We start from the raw sequence: 20,452 nt of genomic DNA, 5'->3' as shown, positions 1-20,452 counted from the left end.
AGAGACCTGCTTGGGCCAAGAAACACGAGCAATGAACATTAGACTGGTGGAAATGTGTTCTTTGGTCTGAGGTCCCAATTGGAGCTTTTTGGTTCCAACCACCGTCTTTGGGAGATGCGGTTTGGGTGAACAGTTGATCTCTGCATGTGTAGTTCCCACCGTAAAGCATGGAGGAGGAGGTGTTATGGTGTGGGGGTGCTTTGCTTGTGACACTGTCTGATTTATTTAGAATTCAAGGCACACTTAACCAGCAAGGCTACCACAGCATTCTGCAGCGATACGCCATCCCATCTGGTTTGGGCTTAGTGGGACTATAATTTGTTTTCAACAGGACAATGACCCAACACACCTCCAGGCTGTGTAAGGGCTATTTGACCAAGAAGGAGAGTGATGGAGTGCCGCATCAGATGACCTGGCCTCCACAATCCCCCGACCTCAATCCAATTGAGATGGTTTGGGATGAGTCGGACGGCAGAGTGAAGGAAAATCAGCCAACAAGAGCTTAGCATATGTGGGAACTCCTTCAAGACGGTTGGAAAAGCATTCCAGGTGAAGCTGGTTGAGAGAATGGCAAGAGTGTGCAAAGCTGTCATCAAGGCAAAGGGTGGCTATTTGAAGAATCTCAAATATAAAATATATTTTGATTTGTTTAACACTTTTTTGGTTACTACATGATTCCATGTGTTATTTCATAGTTTTGATGTCTTCACTATTATTCTACAATGTAGAAAATAGTAAAAAATAAAGAAAAAAAACTTTGAATAAGTAGGTGTTCTAAAACTTTTGACAGGTAGTGTAGAAAATAATAAATATAAATAAAAAACCTTGAATGAGTAGGTGTGTACAAACTTTTGACTGGTACTGTCCTCTGTAGCTCAACTGGTAGAGCACGGCGCTTGTAACGCCAAGGTAGTGGGTTCGATCCCCGGGACCACCCATACACAAAAATGTATGCACGCATGACTGTAAGTCGCTTTGGATAAAAGCGTCTGCTAAATGGCATATTATTATATTATTATTATATTATATTATATTATATTATTATTATTATTATTATTATTATCATATTATTACTGTATATAAATTCAATCAAATAGTCTAGTACACACACCAAAACTTTTAAAATGTTCAAATAAAAAGCCTATTGCACAGAAGAATGTGGACAAATTCAGAACCACTGGACAGCAACATTATAAACTAAAGCACTGATCACTGGGAACGAGATCAGAATGACTGCGAAGGCTTGATCCATAAATTAAATAATGAAATACGTAGCCTAGCCTACAAAACTAAAACAATCAATTTGCTCAAATCAAAAGGCCTGATTAACATGACATCAATAAACACAGCCACTTTCCGAGTCCCTGGTGCAGACACATTCAGAAATCTAAACATGGTTTAGTATTTAGTTTAAATGCTCTGATGAAGGTCAAGAGAACAAGACACATTAATGAGAAAACACAAAGATGTAGCCTACGATGCAATACTCGTGATAATTTTAAGGAGAACAAAAACTACTTAGCGTACATTTGAACACCACTGTAAAAGCGTCGCTATTTGACATCTTCCCAATTAAGTAGCCTAGTTTTGTTGTTTGGCTACTTGAAGAGAACTAGGGACTATCACTCGCAGCCCACCTCTTCCAATGCATTGTGGAAAGTGTGCATCAAATTCTACTTGATGAAAAGCTGAGATAAGTATAACATCCTGGCATTTACATACTATAAAACATGATATTTTTGAATCCTGAGAACGGGTCATGATCGATTGCGTTGTTTCCCGCTATTCGTTGATTTCGGTAGCACATCCCCATATCTAATTGATCAGCTGCTGTCAAAGCTGAAATCAGTATGACATCTGGGCATTTAAAGTATACTACATTTTCGAAAGACGCATACTATTAAACGTTCTTTTTTTCACACTCAAAAGTACTTGTGCCTACTATTTAGGGCACAAGTATGGGTATTCTGACACGGCCAGTGTCTGTTCAGTGTGTTGCGACCGATTTGGAACTTTTATGACTCCCCCCTCCTCCCCCCCTTGTGCTCACTTCCCCGAAGCAGCTTTCATATGCTAATAGTTGGGTGATTGTGCAGGCCAGTGGCCTGGAATTCCTCTCCACAAAGAGAGGGGAGAGAGAGAGCCAGGCCAGTGCAAATCACAGACTAGGCGCAGAGTCAGGGGCTGCACAGTCATAGAACCTGATGTGGGCTCACCAACAGAGTGGGGAGGAGTCTCCCCCAATGTTTGTTTGTTTGGAATGTTATCCTAGTTTGTCATGTTGACTAGAATCCCGCCTGGTCTGATGTATTGCTTTCACTTCCCTTTGTTTTTAATTACTCCCTCACATTTTTCTCTCTATCTACTTGCACCAGAGGGCATCATCTTCCCCTCCCTCCAGTGAGGGTGTGGTCCTGGGGGGTGTATGGGTAGGTAGTGTGAAGAATATCCTCCAGAGAGGTCCAGACAAAGACCCAGCCCATCACACACACACACACACACACACATCCTCATCCCCCTCTCTCACACACGAGACAGAGAGCAGGTGGGACAATTCTGATACCAGGGCCCCCCCAGATGCAACGGAAGCTAATTGGGCTCCTCACTGCTGGGCTCCACTATTAATTATTAATCCACCTCCTCTATCAGAGATCAGAGGTTTGACAGAGCAGGGCTGTGACAGGGTGCACTGTGACACACACACACACACACTCCCACAATGCTGTTTAACCCTGCGCACTGTGTTAACTAAGGTGAAAGAAGGCATACACGTGCAGATGGACAACAAAAAGGCAAAATGTATCTGTTGTATTTCAATATGTCGTCGGCTGATGAAAAGAGTTGTGTGTCTCCTTGGAACTTTATCTCTTATGAGATATTCCAAGTTTTGGTTTTGCAGTGTGGTCTTGAATATTCAACAAAAGAAGCAGGCCCCCATACAAACATGGAGCAGCCTAATCCCCATCTAGCAGGAAGGGAGCAGAGCGAGGGAACAGAAAACCTGCACTAGAGAGGATGAAAGGAATCACTCTTTCTATTGAACTCCACTGTACACTGGAACGTTGTCTGGCCGTCCGGCAAAGAAAGAAAGACAAGTTCAAAGCCGGAGTTTGTGACTAATCTTCTTTTAAGTGGCCAACATATTGAAATACCACACAGGGGATATTTGCCTTTTGTAACCACAGATCAACGTTATGTTGTTACGTATTATTCCCTGGTCTTTGAAGAGACTAAGAGGGAGAGTTAGTGGAGTGATAAGATGGGGATGGGGCTCCTCTATCTGCTCCCTTCATGGCCAGGTGCCTGACTGTGAATATTTCATGAAGCCGGTACACAAAGGCCGTTTTCAGAGCCGTAGCCAGCAGCACCACACAGCAAACAGAGGGCTATCAGATCGGCGTGGGACGCAAACAGTTTTCAGCGTAGCTAAAATTAAATTAGCGGACGGGGTGAGAGAGAGCAACCCTGCTGTGTCGCTCCACAAGGGAGAGGGCACAATTTTTGGAACAATAGGTACAGTGTTTGCTTTTACAGTGAGAAGACTGAAGTAGGAAAGGAATAGCCTACAGCAGATCAAGCATGCACACACACACACACACAGTCGTTGCACATAGGGGAAGTACATAACTGTAGTCTGCAGTGCTGCTCCCAAAATAGAAACAGACCTCCCACATAAATACTGCAGAACTCAATGTAACTAACTATGCAGCGCTACGAGCTACAGTCCAGGGCAACAGTCCAGAGGTCACCATGCCAGTGGTTTACTGTTTCCCATGCCATGCTGGAGTAGTGAATAGAGCTATAAATGCGCAAGGTGTCAGGGGTACCGGTAGAGGAGACGGTACAGACAGGAGAGTAAAGCAGGGAGGAGAAAGGGGGTATAAACCATGCCACACTGCATCAAAGCTGCTTTCTCAATGGACTTTAACAGATAACCTTTGCTAAATCATTTAAAGAAGTAACGTCGCAATGCCACATTGTCGACTTCACAGAACATCTAAGGAAGGCGAGAGCTGAGAGAGTTAGGACAGACCTGATTGCTCCAGGCGCAGTACAGGTCACAGAGAGCGCTCCAGTTGTTGTTCATCACACAGTCCAGCACCTTGAGGTGAGCCATGATTTGTTACAGGGGGAACGGGCACTGCAACAGCGCTGCCTGTCAGTGTCAGCTGGGTATCCCCAACACTGCGGTACCCACTGGTACCCTGGCTGTTGCCAATCGTGCTCCGATGTCCTGGCACAGAAGGGGGTAGGGACAGGGTGGACGACACGTTGTCAGGAGGCGGCACAGCGGGTAGCATCCCTATGCCCATCTGTGCGCCCAGCGGGCATTCTGCCAGCTGTGGGCATCCCCTCCAAAGCTCATTAACACTATCTTAATAATACATAGTACTCTGCAGGACCAATGAACACCTAAACACACCACAAAAAAAGACAGGATGCAGGAGATCCTCAGAGACTTTGGTGTCTGTTGCCGTGACAAGAGAGACGTCAATGCTCCTTGGTTATGGTCCAATTCTAAGTTGATGGACAGGAGTTGCCACAGTTACCTAAGAGTGACAGGATTGGGAGCTACACCTGCAGAGTAAGGGGAGGAAGATTCTCCCTCTCTCTCTCCCCCCTCTTCTCCTTTTCCTCTCACTCCTTGCAACAGTCTTCCCAGGCTGTGCTGTGCCTCTCGGTGCCGGTGTCTGCAGCCGTGCCAGGCAGTCAGAGGAGCTGTGATAGCTCGCTCCGATCGGAAGGGGTGCTGCGTCAGAGAGGGGCACCAAACCGACCAGGAGGCACAAATCCTCTACCTCCCCCCGCTGCTGACAGTCCCGAAACCAACTCTACTCCAGCAAGACGAGAACAGGTAAGAGTCACTGCAACTGCGCCCACTCACCTATACTGTCAGATATCAAAGTCATTATGAAAGATAGTCAAGTCTTAAGAAGCTGTGTTGTCTTGGGTGAGATGGGGAGGATTCTGCAGTGCATCTGCCTCCACAGCGGAGTCCTGAATGACTCTGCAGTTTGCAGGCAATGCGGGTACTCTCACCGGCTTCCTTCCTTTATATATTTATTTACTAATTTTAGCATAAATCTTCACTTTCTTCGCAGGAGGAAGACTCCCTAGATGAGAGCAAAAGAGAGGAGTGACGCAGCCCCACCTTCGAAACAGACGGGGCACGTCCAAAATTTCTCCCACGGGTAAAAAATAAACATCCCGTCAAACCCGCCTTTTCTTAACAGTCTCTTATCTCAGGATCTCAAAAACAAAGCAATAAAACCCAAGAGACTGGATTAGCTAAAAGAATATGAGAGCACTGGATTACTGAAGGGTGAATATGCAGAGTTGTGTGCTGCTGGAACCCTTGATGTTCTATCATATCCAGAGGGTTATTATTTTGTGACATTAAGAGTTATCACTGAAATCTCTGAAGCTCACATCAGAACCCAAATTACCTAGGCCATGACCAATTACCAGCCTAACAATGCCAGATAATACGTTTGAGGAAAGGGCTATAGGGCCTTCATGCATTTTTAATACTACCTTACTACGCTCACACACATACACACCCACACATACGTACAATAATTAGAGACCCACAGGATGTCAGCTTGCCACTGCTGAAGGGAAAAGCTCAATGATCCAATAGCCTGTGTGCATAGGGACAGCTAAAACCAACACACACTAACAACCCATACCTCTAGCCCCTCACTAATGCATTGGTGCAGACTTTAGGCCTATGTGAAACAAAGACTAGTCAGCACTCCTGAGCATTCTATCTAGCATGTTTAGGCTAGAATCAGCTTATGAAACCCTAACCCATCTTACTATTGTTAGATATAATTGTGACAATAACTCAATGTGGAATGGATCTAGGTGACAGATGGATAGGTTTGGGGATCAACATATATCAGAGGTGGCTGACGGTGTAGGCAGCAGTACGTTCAGAGGACACTGTGGGTCAGGCTACATACACACTGGTGTCAGGCAGGTCACACTGGCCACACACAATGTCCAGACTGGATGACCCCTCGGGCCCCATCCACGGCACTGCATTAACAAAGTGGGAGGATTCATAGCCATTGCCCCCTATAACCACCACACTCTCTCCCCAGTACACAATCACCTACCCATGCCTGTATTTGGAAACGAGTGCTTTGCTCATGAGCATAACCCTTCTAAATAGCCAATTGGCTTACTGTCAAAATCTGAAATGGGATGTGACCAATGAAAAGCTGTTGTTTTGTCAATGTATTTCATGCAAAAGATCAAAGATTACAAAGGCTGTGGAAGGCATGATGGGGACTAAGCTAATCCAGACAAATCTGTCAGTCAATCTCATACATGCAGCAACGCATAATGTGTCCAAAACATCTAGAAAGAGGAGCGATGAAAAGGGCAAACAACAAAGAATTAGGAAAATACCTCGTGTGGGCCTCGCTCTGCCTATAAATAGCAGCTCAACAACATGCTGTCGTAACATCCTGCTAAACGTGGCTGTGCACTTCCCCCATCCTCCCACTGCCAGGAATAGGCTGGTCCGGAGCACATCACCCCATTCCCCACCAATCCGATCAATCCTGAGTTATGGATCGTGTGGTGCAGATGTGCAGTTCCATCGCTCGTCCCCCAAACACACACAGGCTTACATACACCGAATCAATGCCCAACGCACACGCCCTGTTGCTCAGAACAACACACACAGCATGCGTGTGCCATGGTGGGACAGAGACATGGTAAACAGAGGCATGGTATTTTATCACAGTATAAGCTATACGTACTCCAAATAGCTTAATATATGTGAACTGAACTGTGAACCGACATACAGTGGGATTTGGTGTCAGGTCAACTATTGGTCTTGATTTCTAAGAATTCCTAATACATTGGCCAAAGGATATCATACAAAAACACCAAACATCGGCCTCCGGCATTAGGAGAAGAACAACATTTGCTCTACCGTTCCCTCATTCTGCCGTTCATTCATGAAATCATTCATTCATCGGGGTGCCCTTGCTCATTTCCAGTGCTGACGCCGACAGGAAATAATGTGGTTTCCTGCCAATAACCTCAAAGCCCCTACTAACACCAGAGCTCAAGATATGACCCCGATAACAACCTTACGTAAGCGTTCATTGAAAAACACACAGGAAAAGAAGTGAAAGTGCTTTTGGAAGTACATTTGCCACAGTCAGGAGAAAAGCTTGTATGCAGGAAATTACTGGTAGGGAAATGAAACGATGGGCAATTTCTCCCCATTAGTTTTGCGGTCTGAGATCTATGTACATCAAAGGCTAAGATGCCACTGCCAATAATTGAGAGGAATGTGTCTTTATGGGGATGGGTTTGGTATAATAACTGCATGTAGCCTATCAGTGGAAGAGGAGATGGAAGTTGACGCAATCATAAATCAAAAGGAACCATATTTCCAAGGCAATTTCTGTTATGGAGGGACATAACAGTGAAAGAGAGGGAGGGAGGGGAGGGTTGACAGAATGGCTGATCAGGCTCATAGCCGGAGTTGGCAGCCGGTCACCATTTGGCATGACAATGCCCGTCCCTCTGTCCGCACATTCATCCATCTCTACCAACAGTGTTTATCTGTGACTTGATTAAAAAAACTAGAAGGAAACAAATGAAAAAATAAAAAAGGAGAAACTGAGAAACAGAGAGAGTATGACGGCAATGTAAGGTGGGCGAAGTTGCATCCTTGTACTACATACTACTACATATCAGCCTCAGTGTAGCGTGTCTTGAGATACAGAGCGAGAGAGCGACAGAGAGAGACGCCTTGGGCATATGTAATGGACACCACCTCGGCTTCAATGAGCATTAGGCTGGTGCTGCAGTGTCTGTCTGCCCCCTTTCCCCTCCTCCTCTTCTTTCTACCCCATCCCTTTATCTTCCAGAAGGATGGGGGCATCCAGGCAGAAGAAGCTGTGACAGTGAGCCAGTTGGAGTAAAAAAAAAAAAAAAAAAAAAAAGAAGAGGGAAAGAGAAAGAAAAGGGCTGGCCTGTTTTCCACCAGCTAATCCCTCTTCTTCCTGACCCCCTCCCCTCTTCATCCATCCGACCCGCTCTCCAATGGCATAATGGCATTCAGCTCATAGCTAGTTTGAGAGAGAGAGATAACATCCAGGAGGGCCATGTCGTGTGGGGATGTCATCCCTCGACCAGAGGAAAAGATGGGGCATGGTCAGTGCGTGGTAGATAACGACAACACATACATACACACCACTGCAAAGTAGCTATGAATGTGACCTTCAGTCCAACGAGGCCACATGTCAGAGCTTCCCTTTGTCTCTTCCAGGGAAAAAAGGGCCAATTGATGGCAGGCTTGATCCAGATAAGGAATGCCCAAAAACACGTTGGACACACACACAGACGTGACAATAACAGGCTGAGGGCCTTTTTGTGTTTGCATACCGGGAAAGCCCTTAAAGTGGACACTCCTGGTAAAACCCCAAAGACAGGGTGTGTGTGTTTCTTGTACGGGGGGCATAATGACCTTTCCCTGGGTGGAGTTCAGGTCAGGGGCTTGTGTTGAGGACTTGTTTATATGAAGAAACCTTGACCAAAGTGCACTCAGAGGGCATTGAGCTGCAGACGAGGGAGACGCAGGGCAAAATAGTTTTTCAAATCCGGCTCATTTGCATCTTAAGCATTGATAAATGACAAAACATAATGAAAGGAAATACTTACTAAGGATGAGATTAAATCGCAAACAGAAAATGGGACAAAAACAACTTCAGCTCATCGTTACAGTGAGTTCATTATGGCGTAATTGAGACTGGGACTTAACAATGAAAATGTGTCTTCTTTTGACACGAGGAGTGTGGTGTTGGGATAGACTGCGGGAAAGTCTTTCACTTCGAGTTTCCACCCAAACCGGACAGCATTCGCACGGACACCCCACAGTCCACATGGAGAGCACTGACCACAGAACATCAAACTCACTGTTAAAAAGAGCGCTTTCTGGACACTCGCATTCTGGCTTTAAGCAGAATGTCAGGGAGGGAATACGTGAGGAAAGAACATGTTTTTTTCTTCTCCCACTCCAACCCTCCTTTCATCGTTCCAGGGGGTAAATATAGCGTTGCAGAAAACATGTCGGAATAGAGGGCGAGTGAAAGACAAGCGCACCAGGGAAAAAGAGCAGGATTTATGGGGGAAGGAGAGGCTACGTCTAGTGGAAAGAGGAGTGCATGAAAAGCACTCAAAAACACGTCTCTCTCTCTCTCTCTGATCGAGACATGTCGGAAAGAGGAAACACAGATAGCCATCGGGGGGGGGGGGGGGGGGTACAATGACAACTGGCACTGAACTAGTGCAGGAATGCACACCCCCGCATCAACATGAACATGGTGGAATGGTTTGAACCATCATAGTCAGAGGTAGTTGGTTAGGGAGGGATAGCAACAGACCCCTTCCTCACTTTAACATCCTTTTATAACTGCTCAATACAACAATGTCACAGATTCTGAGCAAACAGCTCAACGGCCATAGTATTATGTGAATGAAAGGGTAGTCAACAGGACCAGAGAGGTCATTTTAAATGTGGATTGAGCATCATGTTTGGGTTAGTGAAGTGTGGTAAGAGGAGGGGGTCACCCAGGATGAACCCCAGAGCCAGACACTCACGAGGAGAGAGGCCTCAGCTGGTCATGCTGGATCCAGCCCTGAATACAGGGGGGTTGAGGAGTGGGGTGTGTATGTGGAGTGTTTTTCTCCTAATGACTGGGAGCAGCTGTGCCTAAATTACCCCTGCGTGGCTACCGTCACTTTGCTCACAGTTGGGGAGAGGGGGTTAGGAGAAGACAGGCCTTGAAATCTCCCTCATTAAGGAGATGGGAGTAAATGGGACAGAGAAGCAGCTCCACTACAACCCCCCCCCACACCCAGCCTCTGTCCTGCCCTGGTTGCCTGGGGCCTGAACTCTCATTAGACCCAGGGGAATGGGATTTCATAAGCAGTGGAGCTTGGGTAAGAGACAAGGGATGGAAGTGTGTGTGTTAGCAGGTACAGAGTAGCACCTGCCCAGTTCCCACGTCAGTCCGCAGGTGCTGATTATTGCTCACAAAGGGAGCTTCAGGCATAAAGAGCACAGTGCTGACACACATGGCTACATCTTTGCATTTCCATCTACCTCCATGTTTGAAAGGAGACATTTTGAAATAAGAGGGGCATTTGTTCTTCAGATCCTACATTAACCTCTGGAGGACCTCCCCTTTCACCGCTGTCATTTTTCAAATAGTGGACTGGGACATAGGCCTTTGTGCGGAGCAGTCCTGCAATGTCATCTGTGGGGTCTTTAGCTGCCCTCAGCTGCAATTGTGGACATTTATCATCCAAAAACTTTACAGAAAAAAAGTATATTGAAGTTTGAGATGGGCAATTCCATGGAATCACATTCAAATGTATACCAAACAAAAACTATTTATTTCAAAGTTTAACAAACAATAGAACTCTATGCACAAGGACTACTTGTAACAATTTCCACTAAACATTTTACAAAAACACATTTACAGGAAGAACTGTGCAGATACAAAGTTTGGTAACATAATAAAACTGTGGGAGATTTTACCGTAATTCTGTTAGCAAACTTTGCATCTGCACAGTTTTCCAGTAAATGTTTTTTTTTTTTACTATGTAAATTGTTCAAAGTAGTCATTTTGCATAGAGTTGTATGGTTTGTTAAACTTGGTTTTTGTTTGGCATACATTTTAAAGCGAAAAATCTGAGTCTTAGCGTAATTCTGTTACCGTGGAATCACCCAGCAGCACAGCGTAAAAGTAAGGCACAGACAAGTGAAACAGCAACGAAATCGGGAAAAAGTGGGACTGTGAGTATCTGTTTGCTCGCAGTAGTAAGTACCGGGAAAGATGGGGAAAGGGAGAAATAAGAGGGGACATTGTACTAAAACATGATAGATGCATTATTTATGTGTCTGCTGAAGGATTCAGAATCACCTGCTGTGAAACTGTGGTTATAGTTTAATTTAGTGAAGAGGAAATCTTTAGGTGGCTTGAGAGGTACTAGTCTGGAACAACTGCTGGGAGTAAAACCAAACCGCAACGCTACTTCACAGATTTACATCCATGCCTGGCTATAAAGTAATAGCCTACCAGAATATGAAACCAAGTATGCTGTCGTTTTTGGGTGTCATTCCACCTCCATGCTTTCTTCCTACTGTATTATAGGGCTTTATGTCTGCTTCGAGCTTAGATTTCTGCACTGCTTCGAACTTGGACCTCAGACAACTTCCGACCGCCAACGATCACACATGCACACCTCAGTCCCCCTTTCCATGCCCCCTCCCTCCCTCCAACACTCCCCTGCCATCTACCCCTTGCCTGCCCTGCTCCCAAAGATTTGACATCCCATACAGTACACACTCCTGCACTGGGTAAGAGGATTACGCTGTAGTGGTTTTGCCATTTCTGATGATGGGTTAATCCAAAACATGCCGCTGCTATACTGTTATGAAATGCATCCAGCCAGCCAGCCAGCCTCTGATGATGATGATGTAACTGTGGATGCCACCGTGCGTGTGGGGGCTTGGGATGAGGTTAGAGATGTGTTCTAGAATGTTGTGTCATTTATCTGAGCTTGGCATGGGGCTGGCCAGAAAATGGACAGTAAGATTATTATATTTGGATGCTGTTTGCACTCAGAAAGTGGTTATAAAAAAGAGAAGCGAACTCTGTCACCTCACACGCTGGCAGATGTGAATGCCATTGCGTTGCTCTGCAACACTTAAGTCACTCAGTGGGAGTTTGTACATAGACACTTTGCCCCAGGATCCACAGCAGCGCAACATGTCATGGGTTTATGAAAGTGAAGATCATTGAGACTTTTTAAAAGCATTCAGCAAGTGTTGGTGACGGTCAGCATCAAGTGTACCCAGTAGCCTGAAATAACAGATGTCATGAGCCAAAACACACACCACCTTGTATTACAGACATAGGCCTACTGATGTACAGGTAACTGCCAAAATAATGGAAACACTTGAGTAAATGAGGGATACAAAGTATGTTGAAAGCAGGCCCTTCCACACAGGTGTGGATCCTGAGTTAATTAATTAAGCAATCCCATGTATAAAAGGGTCATGTATAAAAATGCTAGGCAGGACATTATTTTGGCTACCATGGCTATGCCCCTATAGGATGACAATGCCCCCATCCACACAAGAGTGGTCACTGAATGGTTTGATGAGAATGAAAATGATGTAAACCATATGCCATGGCCATCTCAGTCACCAGATCTCAACCCAATTGAACACTTATGGGAAATTCTGGAGCAGCGCCCAAGACAGTGTTTTACACCACCATCAACAAAACACCAAATGATGGAATTTCTTGTGGAAGAATTGAGTTCCAGATACTTGTAGAATCTATGCCAAGGTGCATTGAAGCTGTTCTGGCTCGTGGTGGCCCAACACCCTATTAAGACACTTTATGTTGGTGTTAGCTTTATTTTGGCAGTTACCTGTACATTGCTAACAACAAGCATGGCATCAAGTCCTCTACGCATCACAATCCAATTGTGTGGGTTACAAAACAATGAAAGCATTACAAGTCTGACCTATATTAGTCATTGGGTTTGAGGTAAATGCAATAGTCTCAAATGTATTGCTGTACCAACAGGTGGTGTGCATTGTGCTTGTTTCCAGCATAATTGTCAATCCCTAGTGAGCGTGAACCACCTTACAAACACTGTGTAGCAAGTAACACAGTGCCAGTGTTGCTAAAAAGGATCACACTTAAATGATGCCATCAAGAGTAGAGAATCTCCATTGAATTGGTTCAGGAACTCTAATCAAAGGCTGACGTGGGCAAATTCCCTTCAGGTACCCATGTTGATTGACGCCCCAGTGATAGACAGCTGTTCTCTCTAGACTACATTGGTGATTAAAATGCATTCCTAGGATTTGTGTCTATGCAAATGTAACAAGCACAATATTACACACCATTTTACAGCTGTTGGGCTGCAATCTAGAGTCTGTGGGGTTTTGTCACATTCTCTGCCTTACTACACCTAAAATGTGGGAAAAGTCTTACCTCACAACTTGGAGATACGTCTCTGTGTTTATTCTCTTCATCGTCTTGCGGTGAATCAGTCCAACGTGTCGCCATTATTTCATTTCAAACCACCAAGGCAAAAGTCCTTTGGAGCCCACATTGAGAAAGGGGGAGAGATCCAAAACAAAATGATAGGCTACTCCGTCCAGCCACAGTGAAAGCAGAAAGGGTTTTAATCCACACCACAGTCCTCCCTCTTCATTTTCGTCAATTGTAAAACTCTACATGGAATAAACACAGTAGAAAGTTAAAAGATGACGTAATGAATACATGCACCCTATCCTTGACTCGCCCCGAGCTTGGAGAAAGGACACCTTCCCAGTAGGCCATATGAATGACTGGGTCTTGTGCTTCTTGGTCTCAGCAAAAAAAAAGTTTATTAGGCTACATTGACATAAATGTTTACACACTGGTGGGGTAACCATGGGCCTTCAAATATACTCTGTCACATTGTAAACTTTAGTTCATACAACTTCGTTTATGGAAGCAGGCTATTATGCAACGAAAGACCAACACCATAACACATTCAATAGAGGCCATCTCTAGACAAATGTAATTGTTCTTGAATTCCACATTAAGTTGCCCATCAGCCCAGGATCCAATTTTGTTGAGTGAACTTCGGCAGGAGAGGGCTACTTGTACTGTATAACACTACTACTGCTTGTAAATAATGAACTGTATTATCATATTCCTGCATGGTCCGATCTCAGTTGCCATGAGCTGCACTGAAGTGCGTTGTTGTCATTGTGTTATCCACTAGTTTGACCTAAATCGAGATACGGACCGCAGTCGACAGCTGGGTTGCATGCCTTTTTATATGTGCATTAACGACCAAGTAGTTTAGTGTTGTTGTTTTTTTACTTTGTTGCAATGCTTGACCGATAGGCCAATGCCAAATGGTGAGGTGTAGATAAGCATAATAAAATGTATATTAATCAAAATATAATTCTGTTTAGAGACACGAATGGATTGCATACGTACAGTATAGTAGCCTAAGATTGACGCTCCAGAGGTTGCTAATGAAAGCACGAGCAAATATCAGCCATCATGCGCCCAAAGCCACACAACGAACTACCACAGAGAACGTTCAATGGAACTATAGTTTACAGTTTTCGCAAAATAGCCAAATAATTCGCTCCAGTTCTCAATTGAAACGGTCTCGGCGAATGTGTTTCCAAAAACAACAACATTGTATCACAACACAACATTATATCAAACAAACAGCAACTGAAGCTGTCGGTAAGGGCAGTGCATCTGCATGAGCAACCTACCTGTTACAAATTCATGGAAAACTCCGTAACACAAAATGATACATTGTCCTCGTTTTAGAAGAAGAAAAATGACTGTTGTTCATAGAAGTATTTCAAAAGCCATAGGTAATGTGTCAAATGCAAGCGTGTTCGCTGACTACCATTAACGTTACCAAAGACCACAACAAGCGGGCTATTTTTTTTGAGTACCACTGGATAGCTACCTGTTAGGAAACCCACGATGAAAACCAAGGTAAACGCCCATTACAATACATTTACTCTTTTGACCATGCGATACATTTCACAGAGTTGTGTTTCATTAAAATTCATAAAATCCTAGAGGGTTCTTCAACCACATTTTACAACAGAATTGAAACAAAAAGTAATTCGTCGTATTCCTATATGATCCCTGTTGGCGGCGCGCGACAGAATAGCTTGAAGGATGGACGAAGCTATGATTCTCTAGAAACACCGCCCCTCTGCTACCCTCCGGTCTATTATCCAATCACATTCAACGTTTAAATTCGTGTTTTTAAACCCAGCCAACTGGACAGGTTCTTACATAAGATGTCCAGGAATATTAGTGGTCACTTCAGCGACACATAACTAAGCGTTCGATCAGGGTGATTTTTATTTATTTACATGTCAATCAAGTGCCTTTTTACAGGATCATTGACGCAAAGGCTTTGACCTATAGGCCTAATTGAACAATCTTAAGGTCATTTGGTGAGCTGTGGAAGCCAGCTAAAAACGTTGGTGTGTGTGTGTGTGTGTGTGTGTGATGGGCATAGCTGAGCTGGAATTCCTGTTCTCCTCTGGCTCTTTTACAAATAGCTTCCTGCATAGTCTGTAAAGAGCAACACAATACATATTATCTAGAGAACCTCTTTCCCTGTTCATATTATGCTAAGCTATCAGAACCTTTTTGTATAGGCCTATTTCCACGTCACAGCGTATTTTCCTTGGCATGTCATAGATAGTATTAGCTCTTTGAGCAAGATCCATACATTGTTTTCTATACTCAGCTATTCTAAATATTCCAGCATGATGTGAGATACCAAAACACGCAGTGATAGATGTTTTTCAACAGAAGTCATGTACGTAGGATTACGTAGTAGGGGCCACATTCACACATTTCCCCCTCCTTCAGTTCTTGAATGGTTCCAAAGTGTTCCTTGAGTTGTAAAATGCCACTTACCATTCACTGGCTGGATCCCTAACTGTATTATTGTGACATGTAGGGCATGGCGGACACATGGGACTCCATAGTGCATGAAAAAGGCTCCACAGCTGATCCAGGCAAAGACAAAGGGGGATAGTGTTCTGTTTGCAGGCCACTCCAACAGAACAATAGAAGTGGGACAATAGGAGGACTCTTTTGACCCATTCTGTGTTGAGGGCTCCCTAGCTTCAGAGAAAATCCATTGTTTAAAGAGCCGCTGCACCCTCAACCACACAGTGCAGGCTTGAGCTTTATTTATGAGGGGTTTGCATACTATGGTAGCAAAAAAATATTAGTTTGTATGCTGTTTACTAATACACAATATGTATGGGACATTCATGATAGGCTTAGCAATATGAAATAGTATCACAGAGTTATACTGTGGGCATAGCAGCTTTACTTACTGCAGCCAAATTGATTTACAGCAACATTTTGTAGACTGAGCAATTGCTATGACTACTGAAGAAACACTGGTGCTTTTCCCTCACAAACAACAAATGGCATTCCATTTCTAAATTTGTTAAATGGAATGACATTTGACTGCTATAAAATGTTGAGTTACAAGGCAGCAATAAAAGTGTAGTGCTGAAATTTACCATCTCACAAAGTAAATGCAAACTGTGATGTTTTCTAGGGCACGCTTCCAAAGAACACTTAGCATTACCTGAATTAGTATAGCTTCATGGCTTCCTATTATCCCGTTAAAGGTTGAAACAGAATCAGGTGCTGAAGTCAGGCTTGTATATAACCCTAATTTCTACCCAAAGAAGAGGGATATGAGGAGGTACATGATACATATAATCTTGAAATGAATAACTCCTGTCAGAGAAAGTTTTATTCTTGGAGACATGCGTTTAGACAGCCTATCAAAACAGTATTAGCCCATGAAGCTTACAGTTCTTCCTTATCCCGCACACTCCATAATGTGTGGTGGCTAAACACTGTTTTATTGAGTTTGTTCATCAATGAATAAGTAAAAGGCTTTAGGTAGGTGATAGCAACACTGCTACAAGTATTGGAAGAGCCGATGTAAAGGTTGCACAAGGAGAGTTGGAGCTGACCCACTGGGCACAAACTGGTTGAATCAACCTTGTTTCCACGTCATTTCAACAAAACAATCCAATGTGATGACGTTGAATCAACGTGTAAAACTGATTGGATTTGCCAAAAGTCATCAACATAAAGGAATTTCAGGATTAAAAAAACCTAACTTTGACCCTAAATCCAAAGAATTCAATGGATTTTACCCTTTGAATTAACATTAGTTGACAACTCGATCAAACATAAACCAAAACTAGACATTGAAATGACGTCTGTGACCACTGGGAAGTTGCACAATTGAATGAAACCCAACAGGAACCAATCGATGAAGCCCCCTGGCTACCTCTATTTAGAGCACAATGTACAGTAAACAAAGTACAATCACAGTGTGTGTGTCAATCAATGTACATTTACAGTGTTTATCTGTCTGTCAAAGTGTAACATTTTAAAGGTAGAGTGGACCAGCTGGTTTAAAGCCTACGACTCAGCTAGAAAGAAGTGAGGCATGGCTTTATGGGGAGGCAACAAAAAAGAGTTGTGTCATTTAGCAGACACTCTTATCCAGAGCAACTTACAGGAGCAATTAGGGTTAAGTGCTTTACTGAATCAACATATTTTTCACCTAGTCGGCTCAGGGATTCGAACTAGCAACCTTTCAGTTACTTAACCGACACTCTTAAACGCTAGGCTACCTGCCACCCTAGGCTAAACTTGACTTTGACACTGAGGTGGTCTTACCTCTCAAAATGAAGAACAAAGAAACAATAAGCTAGGGAGTAAACAAGTTCTATCTGTTGGCCAGGTAATTTGAAATCAAATCCATGCCGCTCTGTTTAAACGCTGACTCGGAGGCTTCGTATGTCAAGCGCATACATGTGTGGCCATTCACAGGACCCATTTTGCTCCCTTTGTACTCTCCCAGTCTACCTGTAGCCTGCTTTCTCTGCACGGCCCTGTCCTCTGTTTCCTCAGCGGAGCACTACAAAGCCCCAGCATGAGAACCCTGGCCGCCTCTTTGTTCCCTCTCCCTCTTACCGGATCCCGCTCCAAGGTGACAGACAATGCCTTGCAGGTTCTCAGGGTGGCGTGGGGGACATTTAGCGCAGGGGGTAAGTTAACCGACGTCCCCAAGTGCTGATGTTCGATAAGGGACATAGAGTCACAGCACAATGGTGGCCATTGATCCTTCTATATGACACATACACAGGCGAGCCAAAATGCCCTGTAGTTCAGTGGAAGGGTGGCCTCCTACTAATCCCAACCTAAGAGAATTGGGATAACTGATACTCTTAGTGAAAGAGGAGTGTTTATCAGGCTGGAGTTCAGTTTGTATTTCAGGACCCACTCAAAGCCTGTGTTTCACAGATGTATAGTGGAAAAAAGCTAAAAAGGGGATGTGGATGTATAGGTGGGTCTTCTGAGTGTGTAAGCCAATCTCACCACCACACAACCTGCCACCTGGATTCTTAACAGTCTTCTCCACCTCCCTCTTTCTATCTTTCTTCTCTGTTTCCAGGCTTGTTAATCAGGTCACCCATCCAGGAGAGGGCCATTGACTGCAGGTGATCCATTACGTTTTACCCGGCATAACCTTATTAAGGGGAAGTCAAGTGCTGAAAACTTTCCCAGCAGATGCCACATTGTCAGATGGCACACATTATTCAACAGAGTGTGTTTGAAAGTACAGGCCTACAGCATTCACAATGCTCACAGAACTCAGTAGTTGTACTGTATGTCAACAATCCTACAACAGACTATGGTGGTCTGCAAATGGAGAATTACAAAAGAGATCGAAGGGGACGGGGTTAAAGGGTGAAGTCAATGATTCCTGAAATACCTGAGAGAAGTAACGTGATGGTCAGTGAAAGGAGAGGTCACCGACAGCCTGTATGGTCTCTCATTCTTTCAGTTGGAGGCCCATCATGCTGTGGTAATGACAGAGCAGCTGAGTGCCTGGAATTCTTCTACATTAAGCCAATGTTTTTCTTAGATGTGTGTGTGTGTGTGTGTGTGTGGCGGTCAGGCGGGGGGGGGGGGGTCATTGGAGGTCCGTGTGTGGGGGTCACGTTCGTATGTTTATGTGGTGTCTGTTTAGTTTTTCAAGTGATTAAGAGGCAAGTGTGCATGGCCACATGACATGTCTCCCCAAGTGCACGCTGTGTGAAGTGAAGCATGTTGGGAAGCGTAGTCCAGTGACATGCACAATTTACTTTTAGTCACCCAGAGGCAAATACACATCCCAGGAGAATATGGGGAGCCTTGTAAAACCAACACCACGGGTGGAGCACAGATTTCCTTTGAACATCTTGTACTCTATGCGTTAGTTGGGAGATTAAAAGCATCCAACAGAAAAGCCTAAAGATATGAGGAACAGCCTTATTACTGTAAACAACCTTCCAAATATATAATTTCCCACAATGCAACAGTGTAAGACAGGTCACAACCTCACAATTGTAAAAAATAACAACCTAAGTTTAAAGGAAATTATAATTGTATGAACCGAATAGCCAAACACACAACTAAGCAAATAAATGAGTGGACTAATAAATAACTAAATGGCTCAGAACAGGAGGAGAACTAACTGGTGACAGATGGCGAGAGAGAGAGTCCTGGCATTTGCATCCAAGCGTCCAGCTGACGCCCACACTGACTCATGGAACACAGGGTTGGAGCAGCAAAGAGAACCATTTGGCTCTCTAGTTTCCACCACACCATCATACAGCTGTCTGTCTCCAAGCTCCAACCGACCGTTGTGTTCTTTATGATTAGTGCTGATGACAGATTATTTGAGTTTAACAGCACTTTCAGATCTGTCAAGGGCTGTCAGTGGGTGAAATGGGTGAAACCATAAAAGGAATTTTAGTTTTTATTTGAATTATTTTATGATTATTTATTGATGGCTTGATGTTTGGATAGAATATGTGCATAGTTTTTTGTCATAAGCTATTAGGGTTTCTTAGTACATTCATTATCCATATAAATCTGACAACACCGCACTGCAATACTGTTTAAAAGATTCTGAAAGCCATGTCAGTTACTCGTTCAAATTGTTTGAGTTCAGCTACATTTGTGCTGTTGGAAGCTATTGTAAAATCATTGTGGAAAATAAATAGGTCCACTGCATTGCTATTCGTTAGATGGAAGTGCTTGGTGAGTACTGTATCTGGATATACAGTTCCTTTGTGATGTTCTTTTCCCTCTCTTTGCTCTCTGGGCAGGAACACTCTGTTCCTATTACTCGACCCCTCATGTACCCCTCTACACAACACACACACAAACACCCACCAAACCACCCACACATTAGAGAGAAAACCAGGGGTCTGGCTTGCACTAAAATCTACCTAATGGATATTTATTTTCCTGTTTCATGGTATATACTGTATAGCAAAATAAATGTTTGGATAGTTGTTGCCTCCTTGCATGGTTGAGCTAACTTTGAGCTAATACAAACCATGTCTTGTGGCTTGCCAGGATGGTTTCATGTTTGATTCCAAATTTGTTCATAACATATTATGAATTACTAAGATAAAAGACAGAAAGACAAAGAGAGAGAAAGCCAGCTTATGCCAAATAATAAACTTAGTTAGCACAAATGACACTGAAGCTAAACAGGCAGTGTTGTTTTGGATAAACAGCTGGGTAAAATAGACAGTCAGAACATACATTTCAGGCTGGGGTGCTCCCTCTTTAGGCCAACATTCAACTCCTTCTTTCAACCTCTTCTCTTTCAATCAAAAGCAATCGGCCACTGATAACCCAGACTCTTTCTTGTTTTATTTTTTGTGCTTGGCACATATTAGATAATTGGTGACAACATTAGTATTTTACATATAAAGTTATAGATGCATATTACGTTAAAGCATATTCTG

The 20,452-nt window shown here is 43.8% G+C and overlaps 1 protein-coding gene across 3 annotated transcripts in view; it reads right to left on the bottom strand.

Annotated features, from left to right (window-relative positions):
* Positions 1-14,755, bottom strand: part of arhgap21a (Rho GTPase activating protein 21a) — a 104,391-nt gene extending 89,636 nt beyond the window's left edge. For 2 of the 3 annotated variants that reach the window (XM_084179095.1, XM_084179097.1), the window contains exons 1-2: positions 14,342-14,755; positions 13,050-13,291 (exon numbers count right to left, since the gene is read on the bottom strand). In XM_084179095.1, coding sequence (XP_084035221.1) covers positions 13,050-13,124 — 75 coding nt within the window. In that variant the 5' untranslated portion in view covers positions 13,125-13,291; positions 14,342-14,755. The remainder of the gene's footprint in view (positions 1-13,049; positions 13,292-14,341) is intronic. The other variant, XM_084179096.1, reaches the window with a different exon arrangement.
* Between the last annotated feature and the right edge of the window lie 5,697 nt (positions 14,756-20,452).

This window comes from Coregonus lavaretus, assembly GCF_964263955.1.
Source record: "Coregonus lavaretus genome assembly, chromosome: 2".
In the NCBI taxonomy this organism is placed as follows: domain Eukaryota; kingdom Metazoa; phylum Chordata; class Actinopteri; order Salmoniformes; family Salmonidae; genus Coregonus; species Coregonus lavaretus.
The sequence above is the reverse complement of the archived record's forward strand: the minus strand, read 5'-3'. Positions and strand labels throughout refer to the sequence as shown.